This window comes from Bombina bombina, unplaced genomic scaffold (genome assembly GCF_027579735.1).
Source record: "Bombina bombina isolate aBomBom1 unplaced genomic scaffold, aBomBom1.pri scaffold_679, whole genome shotgun sequence".
Taxonomy (NCBI): domain Eukaryota; kingdom Metazoa; phylum Chordata; class Amphibia; order Anura; family Bombinatoridae; genus Bombina; species Bombina bombina.
In genome coordinates this window covers 108445-134519 of record NW_026511825.1, presented here as the reverse complement: position 1 = coordinate 134519, position 26075 = coordinate 108445, and the positions used below count along the sequence as shown (strand labels likewise).

At 38.6% G+C, this 26075-nt stretch overlaps 1 protein-coding gene across 1 annotated transcript in view; it reads right to left on the bottom strand.

The window, feature by feature from the left end:
* Positions 1–26075, bottom strand: part of LOC128643966 (autophagy-related protein 2 homolog A-like) — a gene marked incomplete at its 3' end in the record, with an annotated part of 148128 nt that overhangs the window by 96454 nt on the left and 25599 nt on the right. Inside the window, exons 2-3 of the mRNA XM_053696731.1 lie at positions 24132–24294; positions 6450–6602 (exon numbers count right to left, since the gene is read on the bottom strand). Of these exons, the coding sequence (XP_053552706.1) occupies positions 6450–6602; positions 24132–24294 (316 nt within the window). The remainder of the gene's footprint in view (positions 1–6449; positions 6603–24131; positions 24295–26075) is intronic.

Below are 26075 nucleotides of genomic sequence, written 5' to 3'. Positions count from 1 at the left end.
AAACTTCTACACTTACGCAGTAAGTCCAGAGATAGCAGAAGTGCCTGTAAAGGATTTGGAGCGTAGGTCTGGGGTTGCCGCAACATTACCCCCCCTGAAATCCGGGGTTACGATATCCTACAATAGGATAACCACCAGTTAAAATGTAACCTGAAGCAGCTATCTTAATCGAAGAGATATGTGATCTCTTAAAGGAACATTTTTTACAGTTAACAGAGAAGATGGAGGCAGCATGGGCACACGAGGGAAATCTCCATGTCACTGAGCCTGACCTAATGACAGTAGAACGGGTGAGTGATCTTAGGCCCTCCAAACATTGTGTTAATCTGACCCCGATCATTATACAAGCAGACAGTGGAACCTATGTGAGTAGGGAATCAACGCGGGGCATTTGGAACCTTGAGACAAATGCAGCACGCCTCCTAACAAAAACCTGGCCTGAGACTGATTCCGACTCCGCTGGTGGTGAGGATATGGATACCTCTGACTTAGGAGAGATCCTGGTCCCGCAAAACACCCCAATAAACGGAAGCGTCTACTCGGTCCACCAGTCACAGTCCACGAATAAAGGCAACCCTAGACCCTACAGCCGGGCACACATAGAGAGCAAGACTCCACAAGGGGAATCCATGTCCGCACAAAAGGGCATCGCACCACCACCACAGACGCATTTTCCCCGGCCTACCAGTAAGCAAGTGTCTTACCCGCTCACACGAAGCAATCGGCGGCATGGGAGAATCACTAAAGTAATCCGCATGGCGAGACCTCCCAGGAGGAAACCTTCCACAGTGAAAGCTATGAGCAGACCCGGAGATAAGCTGACAGTGTCCAGCGTGCACTCATTGTTCCGGAGGGCTCAACATAGAATCTGGACTGGTCCTCCCTGGAGATTCGTAAGTCACATATTACATGGGGGCTTGGCGATGGCTCCAAGGTATGCTTTGGGTTCCCAGGTCATCCGAGATGTCGCACTCCCCACTCGCTCTGGCATAGGCTAGCAGAAGACAGCTCATGGGGTACTCAGGTCATTAAGCCTCTGCCTGGTAGCTAGTAATTTTTTCCCTGAACTTGTTTACCTTTTATTTAAAGGACGTTACTGAACTGCTCCCATGTAGCCCCAGGTGGACTTTGCCCCTTGATCTACCTATTAACTCCCCCTGGAAGACATGTATGCAATCGGCTTTATGTCTCATTTAAACAGTCCCGTTCTCTACCTTTAGCCTCAATGCTCTGATTGGAAATGACAGTCTGATTGCTATGACTCGAAAAAATCAAGAGTTAGGCCATGGGACTTAATTTTATTCATTTAACATCCACATCATCCTATTATATGGTCTCTATAGGGGCTTATATAGATCAGCAATGTTTTAGTTATTTGCTAGGAGGGGAGAGATAGAAGTTGTGTATGTTTTTTACTCCCTAACTTCAATCTACTTAGGCATTTCCTGCCTCTGCAAGGACGTTTATATGTGGACATTCTTTATAATTGTATGTACTATGTTCTATGTGGCTTAGAGGTAACACTTAAATAAGGCTTGCTTGGAGATCTTGATGGGAATGCTTTGTAATGCTGGGATATGGGAGAAGGTGAGGTATGTAACCTGTATTGTGGGTGTCTTGCTTTCCCTGACCATTTAGACATATATAGTAATATGCTGTCAGCGGCCGAGGCAGCTTTGGGAACAGTGTTGACTACCTAACACGGACATAGTATGAAAGCTATAGTTTTTATAAACATGCTAATGCCCAGCATTATGTAATTTCTATTCTGTGAACCCCTTAGCAACACTATAAGTCTCAGGCATACCAGACATACCACATAGTTAGGTTATGGTTCACACTAGCACGGTTTAACTTCAACCCTACAGCGTACCCCTAGGAAAGCCCACTTAGGATACCTAGATCTTTCATTGTCAAGTAATATGTTTATATAGTTTGCTTCTTTCCCTGTCTGAGACATGTGAGCTGCATATTGATAAAGCTGATTATCCACCTCTGTTGTTTTGCAACATCCTATTACACAAGACATCATTAGGTCACACACAAAGCCAATGGTGTACTCTCAGTATGGTAAAACAACTGTTGATTTAGCTCACTCCACATGATATGAAGAATTGGACTCAGCCTTGGTTTAATTAGTCCCAGTTTAAAATATTACCCCTTGGCCATTGGATACCTTTAGGTAAATTATATGATAAGATGTGGTTTATGGACTCCCTTAGTTTGACTCACATGCTGTCATAAGTAGCTCTATATAGTTCCTAGCTATTTATAGTTCCATATAATATTTGCACTATATATATATCAAGGGTCCAAGAGCGACCCTATATACTCAATGTTTCTAAGTGACCTCTACTATGCCCCTATTGATTCACACTATTGTTCCAGGTCCAAGAGAGGCCATTAGTTATTTTAGAGGGATTTTATGTTCCTGAGCATTTACAATCACAAGTAGGGGTTACCTCTATTTATTATACCCTCCCTGAATATAATTAAAAAAAGAGGATACTACAGATTTTAACTAACTTGTTCAAATACTGTCCTGTGGGTCCAAAAGTGTCCCTTTTATCTTTTTCCCCTACATGCCCCCGGATATCTTCCTCTCTATAGTTTCAGCAGTCCAAGAGAGGCTGTTAGAGTTCAACTGGGGTAATATGTGATACACTTTATGCAGTTATGAGGGGAACTTCTCTATACAATTTATAAAAAAAATGGGGCTCAGTTATCTAGCATTTGTTATATTTGTTTATAGTCTAATCTTTACGACTTGCCGCTTGACTGTTAAGATTATGATGTACTCACATATGTATACAGTACATGGCGGTCGTGGTATTGTGTATTCTTTATTTATCTTGACTATGGTTTTTATTCTGTTCCTGATGCAAATGATGCTTTTAATTGTATTTTCTTCATGCCTCAATAAAAAAAATATTTAAAAAAAAAAAAAAAAAAAATAGGCAAGCGGCCAAAGGAGTGTGCAAACAAAAACAGGTACAGTCTGTCATACGACACAAACCCCCCATAGCGCTCGGAACTGGGATTCTAAATAATAAAATATATATATATATATATATATATATATATATATATATATATATATATATATATATATATATATATATATATGGAATAAGATCTCCATCCCTCTCCATTCGTCTAGTCAAGATCGCTATCTGATTTAGAGGACTGAGATTCAACTGACGGATCAGTACTGGGAACCTCTAACATCGCTAAAACCTCTCTCAGAAGTAAACGCAGGCGTGCCATTCTAAATCTAAATGCTAAATCCTCCTCAGTCGGGGGAATAAAGTCAGCAGACTCCGACCCTGGAGGGTCTACCTCTGAAGCCTCAGAGGGAACCGCAACTCCAGATGACTGATCGGATACAACCATCATTTTACACAGCGGTCGCTGGGCAGGAGTGCATGGATTAACCCTTTGCTTGCACGTAGCAGGAAGAGGCAAAATCGCTAAAGCCGTAGAGATGGCCATGCGGAGTAACCTCTGGTGGAAAAAAGCACCCTTCAGGCGAAGGAGCAGCGTTACTTGGGGAAACTGCATGTGTAGGAACAGATTCTACGGAACACACCTCATGGGACGAGGAATCCTCAGAGGCCGACGGCTGAGTGGTCTCTAACATCTCAACATTGGTTGATGAGAACATCCTATAGCGGCATACGGAACATAATTGAGAGGGCTGGGCTACCTGGGCCTCCTCACAATAGACACAGGTTTCAAAATCTGAATCCGCTATAACTCGTTTAAATTAAAGTATAGAAGGAACAACTGGCACCTTATACCCCCAATGGCTGGGGCACTCACCACCTCCTATGACCCAGACAGGTAGAAAAGCTGGCTCCTCTCCGCAGAAAACTTGGTCAGGAATCGGAAATGGAAAAAAGCGAGACCACTCCCGGTCACATGGTGCAGGACCGCCCCTGCTAAGGAAAAGCGCTCCAGCTTAATAAAACTGCGCAGCTCTCAAAGTGAAAAATAACCTGTATGTTCCATATCAGCCTATGAACCCCAACGTCTCTTACACATAAGCAGTCAAAATCACATAACAAATATGATTTTAAAAAAACCACTGTTCATTAATACCCCTCAGGAGATATTAATCCTTAATTCCATAAAGATAAAGGAAACCCACTGTGACCCTGTCTTCTATCGTTAACATGTGTGTAAAAAATGAAACAATCTTACCGGAATCTATTTCCCATGGAACAGTAACACGGTCCTTCAAGTTTGACAGATTGTAGCAGCGCTTCTGACATGGACTTGAGTGAAGAAAGCAGGCAGTGAAACTCTTCAACGCTGATTGCTTAAGGAGCTGTTAATATGAGTCTGGATGGATTCGCAGAAAGACTCTCCCTGCATCTCCAGACTGTAACTTTCATCAATGTTCTCACTGAGAGGCTGACAAGACTACTTAAAACTCCAGTCCCATCTCGAAGAGCAGATACCCTTCCTAAGGAACTACTCTGAAATCTTCTGACACTTCTCTGCCAACCTCCTGTGACGAAAGGCAAAGAATGACTGGGGGATGAAGGAAGTGGGGGAGGTATTTAAGCCTTTGGCTGGGGTGTCTTTGCCTCTTCCTGGTGGCTAGGTTCTGTATTTCCCAAAAATAGTGAATGCAGCTGTGGACTCTCCCTGTATTAAGAAGGACATTTGGGTTTAGTATCCCTTTAAGGTTTATTTGTGTATATGAATTAGCCGATTTTGTGTTTTGAAGCCACAACCTAATAAAATAGGTTGAGCTTGTAGGTATTATCAGATCTCATTACATTATCACACTGTGCACATACACATGCGTCTTTATCTAATATCTGTAGGTATAATCAGATATCATTACATTATCAGACTGTGTACATATACATAAGAACACAGAGATATTCCGGAACTCCAATAGGTAGGTGTTTTACCTATTGGAGTGCCGGAATATCTCTGTGTTCTTATGATGTTTGATCACGTCTGAACAGGGACGTGTCCTTTCCGTGCACCCTCATTGGCTATCAGCCGGTCATGTGAGATTCCGCAGCTCTAATACTGTAAACAAAAACTTGGCGAAAACAATGGAAAATTAACATTTTATTACCTTATCTCTTCTATACCACACTGGGAGTGTAATTTATTATTTTGGCTGTGTTTACACTGCTTGGCCTTAAGGCCAAAAACTTTCAGAATGGGTGGGGATACCACAGGCTAAATCATCTATTTCAAATACCAATATAAGAGTAATGGAAATGCTTGCAAACAATATAATACACTCCAGCAGGTAAAGTGGATCATTGGAAACAAATTAAAGGGGAGAATTTTTTTTTACTAAACTGTCCCTTTAAAAGCATGATATAACTGAGCAGGCATCCTAAAGCATATTGACATATTATCAAGGAGAGCGCCAATAATCAGAAAATATTTTAGCCTTGGAGATGAAAAGACATTCTTCAGCAGCGTATAAGGATATAGAAGTAGGTATGACTGAGATTCATCAGCAGTGGATAACTAATACATTACAGCTGAAGACCTGCAGATAAGTATTTGCAGAAGGTAAGAATAACACTTGGTAATTATGTTTTACTATACCGTTTAACCTTTAAACGCCATAGTGACGTTCTATTCCGTCCTAACCACGCCAGGCTTTAGCGTTGTTAGTACCGAATAGAATGTCCTAACCGTTTGGCTGATGAAGCCAACGGCGCTTCCAGGATGCGATCACGGTCTGGAGGGCGTGCCTACAGTCATAGGGACGCCCCCCTGACCCAAACCCATCATTGAAATCTTGCGATCGCGTGCACGATCATGGGATTTCAATTTGTTTATGTTTCCGATGTAGACAAATTAACACCGTCATCAAAGGGTTAATGCAGGGGAAAATTTTGACCTAGGAAAAAAAGGCACTTGCCTAGGGCAGCTGATTGGAGAGGGAGCAGCACTTTTTTGTAGCTATAGTTGTAAAAAGCTTAAAGTTATTTTAGAAGTATTATACAGATATATAATTAGAAATTTTCTACATTCTATAGGGGTATAATAAGAGACTGCCCACGGAGCTTACTTTCATTTATTTTGCTAGCTATTGCCTTTAGTTCTGTTGGCTCTGGTTCTGTTCAGCACTTAGTATTCTGTTTGGGGAACCAATGTATCAAGAAATCTGTGTTTTCGGGTTTATATATTTTGCAGCAATAGATAGATGAGCATGTGTATGTTTAAAACGTTGTGTATGCAAGTGTTTTGCAGGTCCTTGTGAACATTTACTTTGAAAATCCCATGGAAAAAAAAAAATCACATTCCTTGCCAAACAAAATGGTCAAAAAAGGCATAAAACCTTGAATTTTGAGTGCCTAGGGCAGCACAAAACCTAAATACACCACTGGTCTCAGTTAATTTGCTCATTAGATAAGATGGAGACCAAAGATAGATAGAGAAGAGATTATGGATTAAGGTCTCACCTGTCTCAATGGTTTGAGCAAACATCTCCAAGCCTTCGATGGGTTGAGGAGGTTCTGTAGGTTCTTCTGCCTGCTCCTTCAGGCACTCCTGGGCTAGCTGCATACTGGTGGTCATACATGAGGACCAGCTGTGGGACTCTGGACCATCGGCAGCTAGAGATGAAAATAAGGGGACTTTGTCAGAAAAAAACATTTTTTGTAGACAAAATTACGTCAGAACTTAGAAGAGAATGAAAATATTGAGAGTCAGCTTTACCTAACGGCAACACAATAAAACTTAGTCTGCTGCATGTTTGCTTTAAACTAAACTAGTGTATCTGGTGCAAAATGTTTTATTGGTTGTGAATAAGGAATAAAAAGAGTAACTAAAGCAAAAAAAACCACACCGTGAATAGGCTATACCTCTTTAAAATACAAAGGAGATTTTGAACCAATGAGAAAAATGGAATGGGTTTAAAAACAGCTGTCTTTACTAACACCCAATATCTTGATAAAGTCAGTGAAAGGGTGAAACGCATAGAAGTGGAGAAAATACAGTACCTGGCATTAGAGGATTATAACTGCAGTTATTCTGAACTTGGAGTCGCTATACATCTTTATTAGGCACACAGCATACTGTTTGTACTGAAGTGCAGGCTGCCTAAACCAGTCTGAACTGTTCCGTAAGGACGCCTAACCCATGTGATTGCGGGCTTTCGTTAACGATCTTACACTCTGAGGATACACAGAGTAGAAGCATTTGGAGGAGCGACCCGCTTGACAAGATCCTCTGATACAGAGGTGGACTATGGAACTTAACCGGATCAAAAGAGATGTCGTAATCACCATCCCTGTGATTTCTGTGTCGCTACTATAACGGTTTTAAAGAAACCAAGATCTTTTTTCTCCAGTTACCACTGTAACGTAATTTATGGCAAGCAGGGATACAATGACTAATATCACCTGTATCTGGATAAATACAAAATAGTAACGGAGTCCCTGTGTGTAACCATTTGTTCAAGTGTATTTTAAAAGTGTAAAGCAATATGTCTAGCACTATTTTTTAGCAACTGGTTATTGATTGAGCTTATTTTAATTATTTTTTCTAGGCCCTATTTTTTAATATAGGTGGTATTCCATTTCATATATTTTTTGGAAATGGTGATATTACTTATGTCAGCACTGAACGGTGATAATACATATGTCAGCACTGACCGGTGATATTACTTATGTCAGCACTGAACGGTGATAATACTTATGTCAGCACTGACCGGTGATATTACTTATGTAAGCACTGAACGGTGATATTACTTATGTAAGCACTGACCGGTGATATTACTTATGTCAGCACTGAACTGTGATATTACTTATGTCAGCACTGAACTGTGATATTACTTATGTCAGCACTGAACGGTGATATTACTTATGTAAGCACTGAACGGTGATATTACTTATGTAAGCACTGACCGGTGATATTACTTATGTCAGCACTGACCGGTGATATTACTTATGTCAGCACTGAACTGTGATATTACTTATGTCAGCACTGAACGGTGATATTACTTATGTCAGCAATGAACGGTGATATTACTTATGTAAGCACTGACCGGTGATATTACTTATGTCAGCACTGACCGGTGATATTACTTATGTAAGCACTGACCGGTGATATTACTTATGTCAGCACTGAACTGTGATATTACTTATGTAAGCACTGAACGGTGATATTACTTATGTAAGCACTGACCGGTGATATTACTTATGTCAGCACTGAACTGTGATATTACTTATGTCAGCACTGAACGGTGATAATACTTATGTCAGCACTGAACGGTGATATTACTTATGTCAGCACTGAACAGTGATATTACTTATGTCAGCACTGACCGGTGATATTACTTATGTCAGCACTGAACGGTGATATTACTTATGTCAGCACTGAACGGTGATATTACTTATGTCAGCACTGAACGGTGATAATACTTATGTCAGCACTGAACGGTGATATTACTTATGTCAGCACTGACCGGTGATATTACTTATGTCAGCACTGACCGGTGATATTACTTATGTCAGCACTGACCGGTGATATTACTTATGTCAGCACTGAACGGTGATATTACTTATGTCAGCACTGAACAGTGATATTACTTATGTCAGCACTGAACAGTGATATTACTTATGTCAGCACTGACCGGTGATATTACTTATGTCAGCACTGAACGGTGATATTACTTATGTCAGCACTGAACAGTGATATTACTTATGTCAGCACTGACCGGTGATATTACTTATGTCAGCACTGAACGGTGATATTACTTATGTCAGCACTGAACGGTGATATTACTTATGTCAGCACTGAACGGTGATATTACTTATGTCAGCACTGAACGGTGATATTACTTATGTCAGCACTGAACGGTGATATTACTTATGTCAGCACTGAACGGTGATATTACTTATGTCAGCACTGAACGGTGATATTACTTATGTCAGCACTGAACAGTGATATTACTTATGTCAGCACTGACCGGTGATATTACTTATGTCAGCACTGAACGGTGATATTACTTATGTCAGCACTGAACGGTGATATTACTTATGTCAGCACTGACCGGTAATATTACTTATGTCAGCACTGAACGGTGATATTACTTATGTCAGCACTGAACAGTGATATTACTTATGTAAGCACTGAACGGTGATATTACTTATGTCAGCACTGAACGGTGATATTACTCATGTCAGCACTGAACTGTGATATTACTTATGTCAGCACTGAACGGTGATATTACTTATGTCAGCACTGACCGGTGATATTACTTATGTCAGCATTATCCAGTGATATTACTTATGTCAGCACTGAACAGTGATATTACTTATGTCAGCACTGAACGGTGATATTACTTATGTCAGCATTGACCGGTGATGTTACTTATGTCAGCATTGACCGGTGATAATACTTATGTCAGCACTGAACGGTGATATTACTTATGTCAGCACTGAACGGTGATATTACTTATGTCAGCACTGAACGGTGATATTATTTATGTCAGCACTGAACGGTGATATTACTTATGTCAGCACTGAACGGTGATATTACTTATGTCAGCACTGACCGGTGATATTACTTATGTCAGCACTGAACAGTGATATTACTTATGTCAGCACTGAACAGTGATATTACTTATGTCAGCACTGAACGGTGATAATACTTATGTAAGCACTGAACGGTGATATTACTTATGTCAGCACTGAACGGTGATATTACTTATGTCAGCACTGAACGGTGATATTACTTATGTCAGCACTGAACGGTGATATTACTTATGTCAGCACTGAACGTGATTAAGCACTGAACGGTGATATTACTTATGTCAGCACTGAACTGTGATATTACTTATGTAAGCACTGAACGGTGATATTACTTATGTCAGCACTGACCGGTGATATTACTTATGTCAGCACTGAACAGTGATATTACTTATGTCAGCACTGAACAGTGATATTACTTATGTCAGCACTGACCGGTGATATTACTTATGTCAGCACTGACCGGTGATATTACTTATGTCAGCATTGAACGGTGATATTACTTATGTCAGCACTGAACTGTGATATTACTTATGTCAGCACTGACCGGTGATATTACTTATGTCAGCACTGAACTGTGATATTACTTATGTCAGCACTGAACTGTGATATTACTTATGTCAGCACTGACCGGTGATATTACTTATGTCAGCACTGAACAGTGATATTACTTATGTCAGCACTGAACGGTGATATTACTTATGTCAGCACTGAACGGTGATAATACTTATGTAAGCACTGAACGGTGATATTACTTATGTCAGCACTGAACGGTGATATTACTTATGTCAGCATTGACCAGTGATATTACTTATGTCAGCATTGACCGGTGATATTACTTATGTCAGCACTGAACGGTGATATTACTTATGTCAGCACTGAACGGTGATATTACTTATGTCAGCATTATCCAGTGATATTACTTATGTCAGCACTGAACGGTGATATTACTTATGTCAGCATTGACCGGTGATGTTACTTATGTCAGCATTGACCGGTGATATTACTTATGTCAGCACTGAACTGTGATATTACTTATGTCAGCATTGACCGGTGATGTTACTTATGTCAGCATTGACCGGTGATAATACTTATGTCAGCACTGAACGGTGATATTACTTATGTCAGCACTGAACGGTGATATTATTTATGTCAGCACTGAACGGTGATATTACTTATGTCAGCACTGACCGGTGATATTACTTATGTCAGCACTGAACAGTGATATTACTTATGTCAGCACTGAACAGTGATATTACTTATGTCAGCACTGAACGGTGATATTACTTATGTCAGCACTGAACGGTGATATTACTTATGTCAGCACTGAACGGTGATATTACTTATGTCAGCACTGAACGGTGATAATACTTATGTCAGCACTGAACGTGATTAAGCACTGAACGGTGATATTACTTATGTCAGCATTGACCAGTGATATTACTTATGTCAGCATTGACCGGTGATATTACTTATGTCAGCACTGAACGGTGATATTACTTATGTCAGCACTGAACGGTGATATTACTTATGTCAGCATTATCCAGTGATATTACTTATGTCAGCACTGAACAGTGATATTACTTATGTCAGCACTGAACGGTGATAATACTTATGTCAGCACTGAACGTGATTAAGCACTGAACGGTGATATTACTTATGTCAGCACTGAACTGTGATATTACTTATGTAAGCACTGAACGGTGATATTACTTATGTAAGCACTGAACGGTGATATTACTTATGTCAGCACTGAACGGTGATAATACTTATGTCAGCACTGAACGTGATTAAGCACTGAACGGTGATATTACTTATGTCAGCACTGAACTGTGATATTACTTATGTAAGCACTGAACGGTGATATTACTTATGTAAGCACTGAACGGTGATATTACTTATGTCAGCACTGAACGTGATTAAGCACTGAACGGTGATATTACTTATGTCAGCATTGACCAGTGATATTACTTATGTCAGCATTGACCGGTGATATTACTTATGTCAGCACTGAACGGTGATATTACTTATGTCAGCATTGACCAGTGATATTACTTATGTCAGCATTGACCGGTGATATTACTTATGTCAGCACTGAACGGTGATATTACTTATGTCAGCACTGAACAGTGATATTACTTATGTCAGCACTGAACGGTGATATTACTTATGTCAGCACTGTCAGCACTGAACGGTGATATTACTTATGTCAGCACTGAACGGTGATATTACTTATGTCAGCACTGACCGGTGATAATACTTATGTCAGCACTGAACGGTGATATTACTTATGTCAGCACTGAACAGTGATATTACTTATGTCAGCACTGAACGGTGATATTACTTATGTCAGCACTGAACGGTGATATTACTTATGTCAGCACTGAACGGTGATATTACTTATGTCAGCACTGAACGGTGATATTACTTATGTCAGCACTGACCGGTGATAATACTTATGTCAGCACTGAACGGTGATATTACTTATGTCAGCACTGAACGGTGATATTACTTATGTCAGCACTGAACAGTGATATTACTTATGTCAGCACTGAACGGTGATAATACTTATGTAAGCACTGAACGGTGATATTACTTATGTCAGCACTGAACGGTGATATTACTTATGTCAGCACTGACCGGTGATATTACTTATGTCAGCACTGACCAGTGATATTACTTATGTCAGCACTGAACAGTGATATTACTTATGTCAGCACTGAACGTGATTAAGCACTGAACGGTGATATTACTTATGTCAGCACTGAACGGTGATATTACTTATGTCAGCACTGAACGGTGATATTACTTATGTAAGCACTGAACGGTGATATTACTTATGTAAGCACTGAACGTGATTAAGCATTGAACGGTGATATTACTTATGTCAGCACTGAACTGTGATATTACTTATGTAAGCACTGAACGGTGATATTACTTATGTCAGCACTGAACGGTGATATTACTTATGTCAGCACTGAACGGTGATATTACTTATGTCAGCACTGAACGGTGATAATACTTATGTCAGCACTGAACGTGATTAAGCACTGAACGGTGATATTACTTATGTCAGCACTGAACTGTGATATTACTTATGTAAGCACTGAACGGTGATATTACTTATGTAAGCACTGAACGGTGATATTACTTATGTCAGCACTGAACGTGATTAAGCACTGAACGGTGATATTACTTATGTCAGCATTGACCAGTGATATTACTTATGTCAGCATTGACCGGTGATATTACTTATGTCAGCACTGAACGGTGATATTACTTATGTCAGCACTGAACAGTGATATTACTTATGTCAGCACTGAACGGTGATATTACTTATGTCAGCACTGTCAGCACTGAACGGTGATATTACTTATGTCAGCACTGAACGGTGATATTACTTATGTCAGCACTGACCGGTGATAATACTTATGTCAGCACTGAACGGTGATATTACTTATGTCAGCACTGAACGGTGATATTACTTATGTCAGCACTGAACGGTGATATTACTTATGTCAGCACTGACCAGTGATATTACTTATGTCAGCACTGACCAGTGATATTACTTATGTCAGCACTGAACAGTGATATTACTTATGTCAGCACTGAACGTGATTAAGCACTGAACGGTGATATTACTTATGTCAGCACTGAACGGTGATATTACTTATGTCAGCACTGAACGGTGATATTACTTATGTAAGCACTGAACGGTGATATTACTTATGTAAGCACTGAACGGTGATATTACTTATGTCAGCACTGACCGGTGATATTACTTATGTCAGCACTGACCGGTGATATTACTTATGTCAGCACTGACCGGTGATATTACTTATGTCAGCATTGACCGGTGATATTACTTATGTCAGCACTGACCGGTGATATTACTTATGTCAGCACTGACCGGTGATATTACTTATGTCAGCACTGAACGGTGATATTACTTATGTCAGCACTGAACGGTGATATTACTTATGTCAGCACTGAACGGTGATATTACTTATGTCAGCACTGAACGGTGATAATACTTATGTCAGCACTGACCGATGATATTACTTATGTCAGCACTGAACAGTGATATTACTCATGTCAGCACTGACCGGTGATATTACTTATGTCAGCACTGAACGGTGATAATACTTATGTCAGCACTGAACGGTGATATTACTTATGTCAGCACTGACCGGTGATAATACTTATGTCAGCACTGACCGGTGATATTACTTATGTCAGCACTGACCGGTGATAATACTTATGTCAGCACTGAACAGTGATATTACTTATGTCAGCACTGAACGGTGATATTACTTATGTCAGCACTGAACTGTGATATTACTTATGTCAGCACTGAACAGTGATATTACTTATGTCAGCACTAAACAGTGATATTACTTATGTCAGCACTGAACAGTGATATTACTTATGTCAGCACTAAACAGTGATATTACTTATGTCAGCACTAAACAGTGATATTACTTATGTCAGCACTAAACAGTGATATTACTTATGTCAGCACTAAACAGTGATATTACTTATGTCAGCACTGAACGGTGATATTACTTATGTCAGCACTGAACAGTGATAATACTTATGTCAGCACTGACCGGTGATATTACTTATGTCAGCACTGAACAGTGATATTACTTATGTCAGCACTGAACGGTTATAATACTTATGTAAGCACTGAACGGGGATAATACTTATGTCAGCATTGACCGGTGATATTACTTATGTCAGCATTGACCGGTGATATTACTTATGTCAGCATTGACCGGTGATATTACTTATGTCAGCACTGACCGGTGATATTACTTATGTCAGCACTGAACAGTGATATTACTTATGTCAGCACTGAACAGTGATATTACTTATGTCAGCACTGAACGGTGATATTACTTATGTCAGCACTGAACAGTGATATTACTTATGTCAGCACTGAACAGTGATATTACTTATGTCAGCACTGAACGGTGATATTACTTATGTCAGCACTGACCGGTGATAATACTTATGTCAGCACTGACCGGTGATATTACTTATGTCAGCACTGAACAGTGATATTACTTATGTCAGCACTGAACAGTGATATTACTTATGTCAGCACTGAACGGTGATATTACTTATGTCAGCACTGAACAGTGATATTACTTATGTCAGCACTGACCGGTGATATTACTTATGTCAGCACTGAACAGTGATATTACTTATGTAAACACTGAACGGTGATATTACTTATGTCAGCACTGAACAGTGATATTACTTATGTCAGCACTGAACGTGATTAAGCACTGAACAGTGATATTACTTATGTCAGCACTGAACTGTGATATTACTTATGTAAGCACTGAACGGTGATATTACTTATGTAAGCACTGAACGGTGATATTACTTATGTCAGCACTGACCGGTGATATTACTTATGTCAGCACTGACCGGTGATATTACTTATGTCAGCACTGACCGGTGATATTACTTATGTCAGCATTGACCGGTGATATTACTTATGTCAGCACTGAACGGTGATATTACTTATGTCAGCACTGAACGGTGATATTACTTATGTCAGAACTGAACAGCGATATTACTTATGTCAGCACTGAACGGTGATATTACTTATGTCAGCACTGAACGGTGATAATACTTATGTCAGCACTGACCGATGATATTACTTATGTCAGCACTGAACAGTGATATTACTTATGTCAGCACTGAACAGTGATATTACTTATGTCAGCACTGACCGGTGATATTACTTATGTCAGCACTGACCGGTGATATTACTTATGTCAGCACTGACCGGTGATATTACTTATGTCAGCACTGACCGGTGATATTACTTATGTCAGCACTGACCGGTGATATTACTTATGTCAGCACTGACCGGTGATATTACTTATGTCAGCACTGAACGGTGATATTACTTATGTCAGCACTGAACGGTGATATTACTTATGTCAGCACTGAACGGTGATATTACTTATGTCAGCACTGAGCTGAGCTTGTGGCTAGTCACTGCACGCTGTCAGCCTGTCGCCGCTCCCACGCTTCAGAGCTGCTCTGACATCCATCAGTGTGAGTTAGCTGGACGACTCCCAACAGTCCAGAAGGCATTTGTGACACTTCTCAAGTGTCATACAGCTTGTAAGTACGGTCTTACTTGTACATTTGGCGTGTTTGAATCATCTGATTGTGCACCATGGTGGCGCCTTCTTTTTTTATCTTTCACATCTACAGATCATAACATCTTGGGACACCAACAAGAATTTCGAAGAAGCAGCTTGCCATCCGTTCCAGACATTTGAATCTGGATTATGGACTAGACGAACTGTCCAATATCACATCTCCACCATCTACTAGATTGGTTTGATTGGGACTTTTTTTCACTCTGCATATATATTTTGTAATATTTACCCCTGTATACACATATAGGGGTATTTCACTATAATTTTGCACTATATGTTGATATTTTTACTTTTTATACACAGTTATTTGGCGCACTGGTTTTTTGTTTTCACATTTAATAATCTTCTTGTTCTTTGGGTACGACCAGTTAGCGACTACTTATAATTTTTCACTATACCGGCCACTATATATGTGGTTATACGGTAGCTAAACCATTCGATATCGCACTATTTCGTACACATATATATATTTTTTTTATTTTTGTGTGCACACTTGCACACCTTTACACTAATCAGAACAGTAGTTCATATATCCTGTTTGTAACTACTGCACTGCTATACATACTGTATATATATATACATTATGCACCACATGTGATTTCATCTATTATTATTATATTTTTTTTTTATTATTATTGTATCACATTACAACTTTTACACACTATAATCACATAACTGGGTTACCAGATTATTGTGATTTATTGACTTCAACATATTTGCTTTAGAAATTTTCATTTTTTAACACATTCACTATGCAAAACAGAGACCAAAGACTTAAACATAGGGAAGCCCTGAGTAACCATGAGAACATACAAGATATGTCAGATGAAATCATAGATGATCTCTCCATGGTACAATTATTTCACAAATTAGAGGATGCCTTAAAAAATGAACACAGACATTGGTGGGATATAGATACACTTAAAAAGTATAAAGAGAGAGGTCAGATCCCTAGAGGTCTCAGAATTTTAAAATTATGTTCCTTCAAACAAGATGTAGAGTTGACTGAAAAATGGCAGGCTACTCTGACAGACTGTTCACTAAAACTCATAGATTTACTAATTGAGTTTAGAACAACTCTTTTGAACAAAACAGAGTCTGATATTGAGGAGATTCAGAATATTTTAATCAAACATGAATCTAATTCTGATTATACTAAATACATAAAAGAAGTACAAGAAAAATCAGATACATTCCAAAAGAAAATTATACACACCAAAATCAAAAAATTAGCTAGAGATGAGAAAGATTATCTGGAAGGCAAAGTATATGATTTTCAAAAGGGAACTCTAGAAAGTGAACACAATAGTGGTTCACTGGAAATTGATACACCCCAAGAGAAACCATGGGTAAAAGTTAATTATAAGAAACCCAGAGATAAAAAGAAAAATTTGAGTTTTAGAAACCCAAATAATACCTCATTTAATTCCAACCATAGAGAATATGGTCAACCCTCAACCTCTAACTGGGAAAGAGAGGATTTTAACAACAGTCCACACACATATAGATATAACCAGTATCAAAATAACAATCAACAACACTATAGGGAGGAAGAGATAGAATACAATAACCGTGGTTTTCAAAACAGGCACCATGGGAATAATTCTAGAGTCCAACCAAATGAAACTAATTACAACAATAGCTATCAAAGAGATGAAAACAGACAGATTAATAAATCTCAGGTTTTTCAGTACGAACAAAAACAGATGTACACCCCGCCACACCTCAGACATGCACCAATCAGATTAAAACAATTAGAAAGGGCCCAAGAGGGAGAAAAAATGGCTACCACTACACCAAGAAAAAGATCATACGCCAACGTGGCAGCAGAGGGAGAGGCAAGACTTCCAAAAAAGAGAAACTTAAACGCATGAGTAAAAATATATATAATTTATCCAATCATGTTCTTTCCAACGAAGAAATTTGTGTTTTAAATAGGGGCTTATCGTTCTGTCCATCAAACCAACACAATTTATTTGACTTGTTTGTTGATTTGAACAAGTTTGTTCGCAAACTATCTTTGCAGCGTTATTTCTGTGAAAAGAAACTAAAAGATTCAGGCCATAGACCAATTTTAACTAATGACATGAGTGAACGTCCTTCCACGGACATTATATATTTTGATCCAGACACTCTTTATGCTGATCTTTTTGAAGACTGCATACATTCAAATCTAACGCCTAAATCTAATTTTAACCCACCCAATGCAGGTTTAAATATTGAACTATTTCAAAAACTAGTATTGGAAGACTTTGGAAAACTACCAAGAGCTAGAACCAAAGATTCCAATTTGAATATTTATGAAGGCAAGACCCTATCCAGACTAGCTTCTAATAATAACATAATAATCAGAGAAGCGGATAAGGGTGGAGGAATTATCATACAGAATCGTGTAGACTACATAAGAGAAGCCGATAGGATTCTGTATGATAAACAATATTACAAAATCCTTACTTTCAATCCCACGAATAAATTTCTGGCCAGTCTGGTCAAAATGGTTGACCGTGGCTGGTTAGAAGGTATTTTAACTAAAAAAGAAAGGGATTTTTTAATCCCTACGAACCCGAGTCTGGCTTATTATTATCATCTCCCGAAAATCCACAAAAATTTGGTGGATCCTCCCGGGAGGCCTATCATTTCGGGTATTGGCAATCTCACATGTAGTCTATCCGAATATGTGGATCAATTCCTAAAAAAATCAGTAGTCACTCTAACTTCATATATTCAAGACACTCCGGATCTCATTTATAAGATATCTAAAATTAAGAAGGAAAACAGGAAACTTTTATGGCTTACTTGTGATGTCTCGGCTTTGTATTCAAATATAGCCCATGATTTAGGCATAAATGCTATTGAATACTACTTAAAACAAGACATGTATATGCCAGAGAAACAAAGGAAATTTCTTTTGGAATGTATCCTATTTGTCCTCAAGAATAATTATTTTGTCTATCAAGAAAAATTATTTTTGCAGATCAAGGGAACGGCCATGGGGACCAGATTCGCCCCGAGTTTTGCCAATTTATTCATGGGCATGTTTGAGGACAGATACATCTATTCCTCAGACTCGGTGGCGAATCTGGTCTTCTATGGCCGTTTCATTGATGACCTCCTGTTCATTTGGGAAGGCAGCACTATAGAAGCCCAAAATTTTGTTGACAAATTAAATGATAACGATATGGGGCTGCAGTTTTCATCCAAAATGGATGAAACAAGTATAGACTTTTTGGATTTGATATTAGAATGGGACAATCTGGGCAACATCACTACCAAAACTTTTTTCAAACCAGTGGATGCTAACAGCTATCTTAATTTTAAAAGCAACCACCACCTACCGTGGAAAAAGAATATACCATACAATCAGTTCTGTAGGTTGCGCAGAAACTGCACTGATTTGAAAACTTTTGACATACAGGCTAACCTTTTAAAAGAAAGGTTTTTGGAAAATAATTTTCCGAGTAGTCTAATTGAGACCAGCTTCCTTGAGGCCAGAAGGAAATGTAGGGAAGATTTTTTCTTCAAATACACAAGGGACAACCATGTGACCGATAAAGAAGAGAAGTCCAAAAATACTGGGGTTAGATTTGTAACACAATTTAACAACAACCACAAAAAGATCAAAGGCATTTTAGAAAAATATTGGTATATCCTAGAGAATGATCCTTTTCTTACCAATACTTTGAGTAAGCAACCAATATGTACTTATAGAAGAGCTCCCACCTTAAAAAACAAGCTGGCACTCAGCAAGGTAGTCATGAAAGTACATCAGCCTACAAACAAAACAAATGGCTATACCCTTAAAAATAGGGACTCTACACTACTAGGAAAACCAGGTTTCTATAAATGTAATCGTGCACACTGTGGCCTATGTGCTTTCACAAATCCAAATAGAATTGAATTTAGTTCATTTATCACAAAAGAAAAATTTAACATTAATTCACATTTTACGTGTGATTCTCCCTTTGTTGTCTACCTCTTAGAATGTGTATGTGGGCTCCAATACGTGGGGAGGACCTCCAGGCCCCTAAAAAAGAGGTGGGGGGAACACAAAAGAAACATAGAAAACAATATCAAAAACCATAGTATTCCCAAACATGCCAGTCTTTGCCACTCTTCACCTACTGATTGTTTTTCTATATTCCCATTAGAACAGATCCTACCCAAGTGGGGCAGGAACAGGTTTTTACATTTGAGACAAAGGGAGACCTTTTGGATTTGGAAACTCAAAAGTCTGTCCCCTGGTGGTCTCAATGCCAATATCGATATGGCAGCTTTTAACTAGTTTTTTAATATATTTTTTAACATATATTTTGCTGATGGTATTTTTATGATGACTTCTACCACCATTGCCTTATGTGGAAATTAATATAGATACAACATTATTGGCGATGGAATGATATAATGTATTCCATGTTTGATGCCTTATGGGTTGTGGTTTCAGCCATACTCATGAGATATGAGACGTTATAGGTGCATTTATGCATGTATAGCTAGATATTATATTTGCATATTACATATGCAAATATAATATAGATATAACATGATTGTTATATCTATATAGATAGGGATAGATATATCGTATTTCATTTGGGGTGCCTTATGGGTTGTGGTTTCAGCCATACTCATGAGATACGAGACGTGCATAGGTACATATATGCATGTATAGCTAGATAATTTATTTACATACCATTTATAAATATGTTTTATTAGTAGATTTTATCTGCACCTTATATTCATTCATTCAGTTCCATAATTTATTGTTGTGTACACCTTCGTATTTATTTACGTTCTATGCTATAGAAATTTTTAACTTTAGGTCTCTCATATGAGGCTAATATATACTGTATTGTGATGTATTATCCTACAAATATTATATTATTTGTTATCCGGATTGATAGATATTTTAGTTTTACCTGCTTTATGTTTGTTTTTAGTGTGCGCGATTGGTGTCACCACTAAGAGTCTCCCATTGATAAAAAAATATATACAAATATTATTTACATTCTCGAATTTATACTACTTATATGGACATAGACTTATTTCATCTATGCGTATTTTATATACCCCTTATAAAAGTGCCTGTGTAATATTATCCTGCACGATTTTGCATATATGACACGAGTGGCAGTTTTTTACTCATGCTGTGCACATCGCATAGAGGCTTGAAAAGTATTTCCTCTAACATTGGACAATGACAACCAATGGTAGCTCTTGTAGTGGTCACACCTCCACGCATGCGCTGTTCACTTTAGAAGACGCCGAAAACTCGGCAATATAAGTTCGTGGTTTTAATCATTTTGTATATTGCACCTGAGGAAACGGTCAGGAAAGACCGAGAAACGTTGTGCTGCTATACTTCAAATAAAGTCTGTTTGTTTTTACTAGACTTTTGCCACGAACCATCATCTTTTTCAATTATACAATCTACAATTTTATTCAACATTTGGATTCATTTTGATACATTGTATCCAAGAGTGTATCTACTTTTACTGGTGTATCCATTAACACCAGTGAACGATCCGGTTTGGCGCTGAGCTTGTGGCTAGTCACTGCACGCTGTCAGCCTGTCGCCGCTCCCACGCTTCAGAGCTGCTCTGACATCCATCAGTGTGAGTTAGCTGGACGACTCCCAACAGTCCAGAAGGCATTTGTGACACTTCTCAAGTGTCATACAGCTTGTAAGTACGGTCTTACTTGTACATTTGGCGTGTTTGAATCATCTGATTGTGCACCATGGTGGCGCCTTCTTTTTTTATCTTTCACATCTACAGATTATAACATCTTGGGACACCAACAAGAATTTCGAAGAAGCAGCTTGCCATCCGTTCCAGACATTTGAATCTGGATTATGGACTAGACGAACTGTCCAATATCACATCTCCACCATCTACTAGACTGGTTTGATTGGGACTTTTTTTCACTCTGCATATATATTTTGTAATATTTACCCCTGTATACACATATAGGGGTATTTCACTATAATTTTGCACTATATGTTGATATTTTTACTTTTTATACACAGTTATTTGGCGCACTGGTTTTTTGTTTTCACACTGAACGGTGATATTACTTATGTCAGCACTGAACGGTGATATTACTTATGTCAGCACTGAACGGTGATATTACTTATGTCAGCACTGAACGGTGATATTACTTATGTCAGCACTGAACGGTGATATTACTTATGTCAGCACTGAACGGTGATATTACTTATGTCAGCACTGAACGGTGATATTACTTATGTCAGCACTGAACGGTGATATTACTTATGTCAGCACTGAACGGTGATAATACTTATGTCAGCACTGAACAGTGATAATACTTATGTCAGCACTGAACGGTGATATTACTTATGTCAGCACTGAACGGTTATAATACTTATGTAAGCACTGAACGGGGATAATACTTATGTAAGCACTGAACGGGGATAATACTTATGTCAGCATTGACCGGTGATATTACTTATGTCAGCATTGACCGGTGATAATACTTATGTCAGCACTGAACGGTGATAATACTTATGTCAGCACTGAACGGTGATATTACTTATGTCAGCACTGAACGGTGATAATACTTATGTCAGCACTGAACTGTGATATTACTTATGTAAGCACTGAACGGGGATAATACTTATGTCAGCATTGACCGGTGATATTACTTATGTCAGCATTGACCGGTGATATTACTTATGTCAGCATTGACCGGTGATATTACCTTTGTTAGCATTGACCGGTGATATTACTTATGTCAGCATTGACCGGTGATATTACCTTTGTCAGCATTGACCGGTGATATTACTTATGTCAGCATTGACCGGTGATATTACCTTTGTCAGCATTGACCGGTGATATTACCTTTGTCAGCATTGACCGGTGATATTACTTATGTCAGCATTGACCGGTGATATTACTTATGTCAGCATTGACCGGTGATATTACCTTTGTTAGCATTGACCGGTGATATTACTTATGTCAGCATTGACCGGTGATATTACCTTTGTCAGCATTGACCGGTGATATTACTTATGTCAGCATTGACCGGTGATATTACCTTTGTCAGCATTGACCGGTGATATTACCTTTGTCAGCATTGACCGGTGATATTACTTATGTCAGCATTGACCGGTGATATTACTTATGTCAGCATTGACCGGTGATATTACCTTTGTCAGCATTGACCGGTGATATTACCTTTGTCAGCATTGACCGGTAATATTACTTATGTCAGCATTGACCGGTGATATTACCATTGTCAGCATTGACCGATGATATTACTTATGTCAGCACTGAAGTATTGGTTCTCTGTAAGTTGTCATGCAGGTAGATTGTAATATTTAGTGTTTGTAAAATTGATGCCGACTCTGTTCTTCCCCCCACCCCCCCACACTGTTCCGACTGGCCAAGGTTCAACCAGTCCCTTAGTTACTCAGTGTACATGCATGCCACTAGATGTAGTAGCACATTGTGGTTTCATTAACACTGCATGAATGAACCATACACGCTAAATGCGTGTATTGCTGGCTGGACCCCAATATTTAAGACGGGATTGTGATTTTTCCCTGCATGTGTTGAAGCCTGGATGTTTAAGGAAGTAGTCTTTCTACAAAGTGGCTGTGCACCTCTTGGCATGTTTTGCTATTCTATACTATTTTGTAGGGCCTGGTTTACAAATTTATATATATATATATATATATATAATTTTTTTTAAAGATTCATTACTATGGGGACCTTAAAATACTATAAAGAATATTCATTTTTGCAATTAGAGGATGTCTCTAGTTTGTCAGTTTGCCAGTTCTCCTTTACACAGCTGATGATTTGTGTGAATACTTAAGGTTTTTGGTTTGTTTTTTTTAGCTGGAGAGCCTTGCAGTCATCACACATGCTCAAGAGTAAACAACTGATGCGTGTCCAAAACATTTAGAGGAGCCAAGCTCCAGTGGAAGTTTGAAAAAGGGAAGTCTGGGACATGAAGATGAAACTAGGCAGCGTCCCCGCATTAAAAGCTTATCTCCCCCCCATAATTTTAATGAATTTTGGTTTAACCTTGAAAATAGCTTTACCAATGCAGCAACCAGAAATCTATCTCCCACTGATGAGTTCCAAAAAGAACGAAACAGGCTGTCTAGTGAGTGATTTCTAGTTTGCTGCAATAATTCTGTTAAAAGGATAGCTGTGTTAAAACAGTATTTTGAAGCAAAACAACTGAGAATTTGCATATCTAATTTGCATATCTTACCCAGAATTCTCTTGTGCATTGGTAACATTGTATATGAGGTATTTCTGGGGAAAAGCAAGCGGGGATTCTTGCCTAGATGTGCTAATTTCCTATGTAAATATTTACATTGATATATATAGATATATAGATATATAGATAGATATATATATCTACCCAGATAGGAACGGAGTTAACCAGCACTTACCACTTCTGTACTTCGGACGGCATGTGACCTGGAGTCTGGACACCTCAAGGGTACAGTTTTCGGTGACAAGTGCAGACCAAGGGATGGTGACTGAGATGCTTCCAATAAATCCATCAGTGATTTCTAGAGGAGCCCCTGTTGATTCTAGAAGTTCATTCACCGACTACATGTAAGAGAAGAGGAGAAAAGTAAGGCAAGTGGCAACATAAAAATATTGAGGGGATAAATAGAGACAGAGGAGAAAAAAACAGTGTGTGCAGCACTCGGATGAGAGGATAACGGTTGAATAAAAAAAATAGAATTAAAAAAAAAGGGAGGATATTAAAAAGGGACTTGATACCCAAATATGGAACCACTGCCTAGAAAATATCACCTAAACATCTCTATGTAAAAATATATTTTTCCTCAATTTCCTCAGCTGAAGGAATTCTGAGGTAAAATATCTTCCTTTTTTACATCTTTTTCATTATAGTGCTTCACTTTCAAGTGATTTAGTACATGGGTAATATGTCCATGAGAGTAGAAGAAACAGATTTTGACAATGGCCAACGTCAAAAGGTCAATCAAGACTACCCATATTTCCTACTGAGGTGGGAACTGAATTAATTCTCGGCATAGTCTCATGCATATCCTAGGAATTTTTGAATTGCATAATAGTCTTTGTATTTGCCACCTCTAGAAGAGGTCTATTATATGAACCAACCACCCTTTCCGTAAAAAGGTGTTCCAAGCATTACTCCTGAACCCACTATTCTCTAACCTGTAATCGCATCCTTTTATGTGGCGAAGCACACACTAGTTCTTACTATATTACTGAAACAATGAAAATTACAAAAATACAGTATAATAATAACAACAACAGTATTTATTATGAACTTATTGCAATAACACAAATCAGTAATCAGCTTATAAATGTATCACAACTAAGCAGGTACAATATAGTAACACAAGGCAGTGATCACCATAAATGCATTACTTATGTTCAGGTTTCAGATAAGGTATTAATAACGTGCAACAGCACTGAGGGTCATCATTCAGTGAAACACAGTCAAATTCCACAGGTGCTATATATGAGACTTCTCTCCAAGATGTTACCCAAAATACTCTCCTAACCCTGTTAGCAATTCTAATAATTAAACCTTCCATTTAAAAAGGCATTCTAACGTTATGTCAATAACATAATTACAAAGTTTACAAAGCAGCCGTTTTGTTAAAAAAGTACCTTTTTTTTCTTTTCACAGCCAGAGCAGCTTCCTCCAATCACAGCTTTCCCCCAGGGTAGTCATTGCCTGAGGCCATGCTGTGATTGGAGGAAGCAGGATTAGTCATTTCTGACGTGTGAAGCTGCTCTAGCTGTGAAAAAGAAAAAAAGGTAATTTTTTTAACAAAACGGCTGCTTTGTAAACTTTGATGAATGAAAGTGCCCCTGTTTTTAATAGTATTTTTAAAAAACGAGCTTTCATTCACTAAAGTTTACCTTCACTTTAATCAGAGTTTTTAGTTAATGCTGAACTTCTTCCCATCATGTGATACTGTCTTGCAGTCTTGACAGTAACCACCGTTTCCTTCCCTTTAAGTCACGCTACAGAGATAAACATTTTCACCTGTTGCTACAATGTGCAAGGGAGATCAAGGCTGTTTAATAGAAATAAGCATCTATACTGCAGACTGCAACATTTTATAGAGCTCTATTTCTGCCTGTCAAACAGCCACGATCTCCCCTGCACACTGGAGCAACAGATACAAATGCTAACCTGCTTGATCCATGCTGGTCTGTCCAAACTGGCTCTGAGAGCCCCAGTTCCACCACCAGGCCATTAGATAACCTAGCTCCATCCCTGGACAACCCCAAAACTGTGCCAACAGACCAGGTTGCTCGACTCTGTGCCAAGCTGTCTGAAATTCCCCACTGGCTCCTAGATTTCAAGGAAATTTAACAAGCCG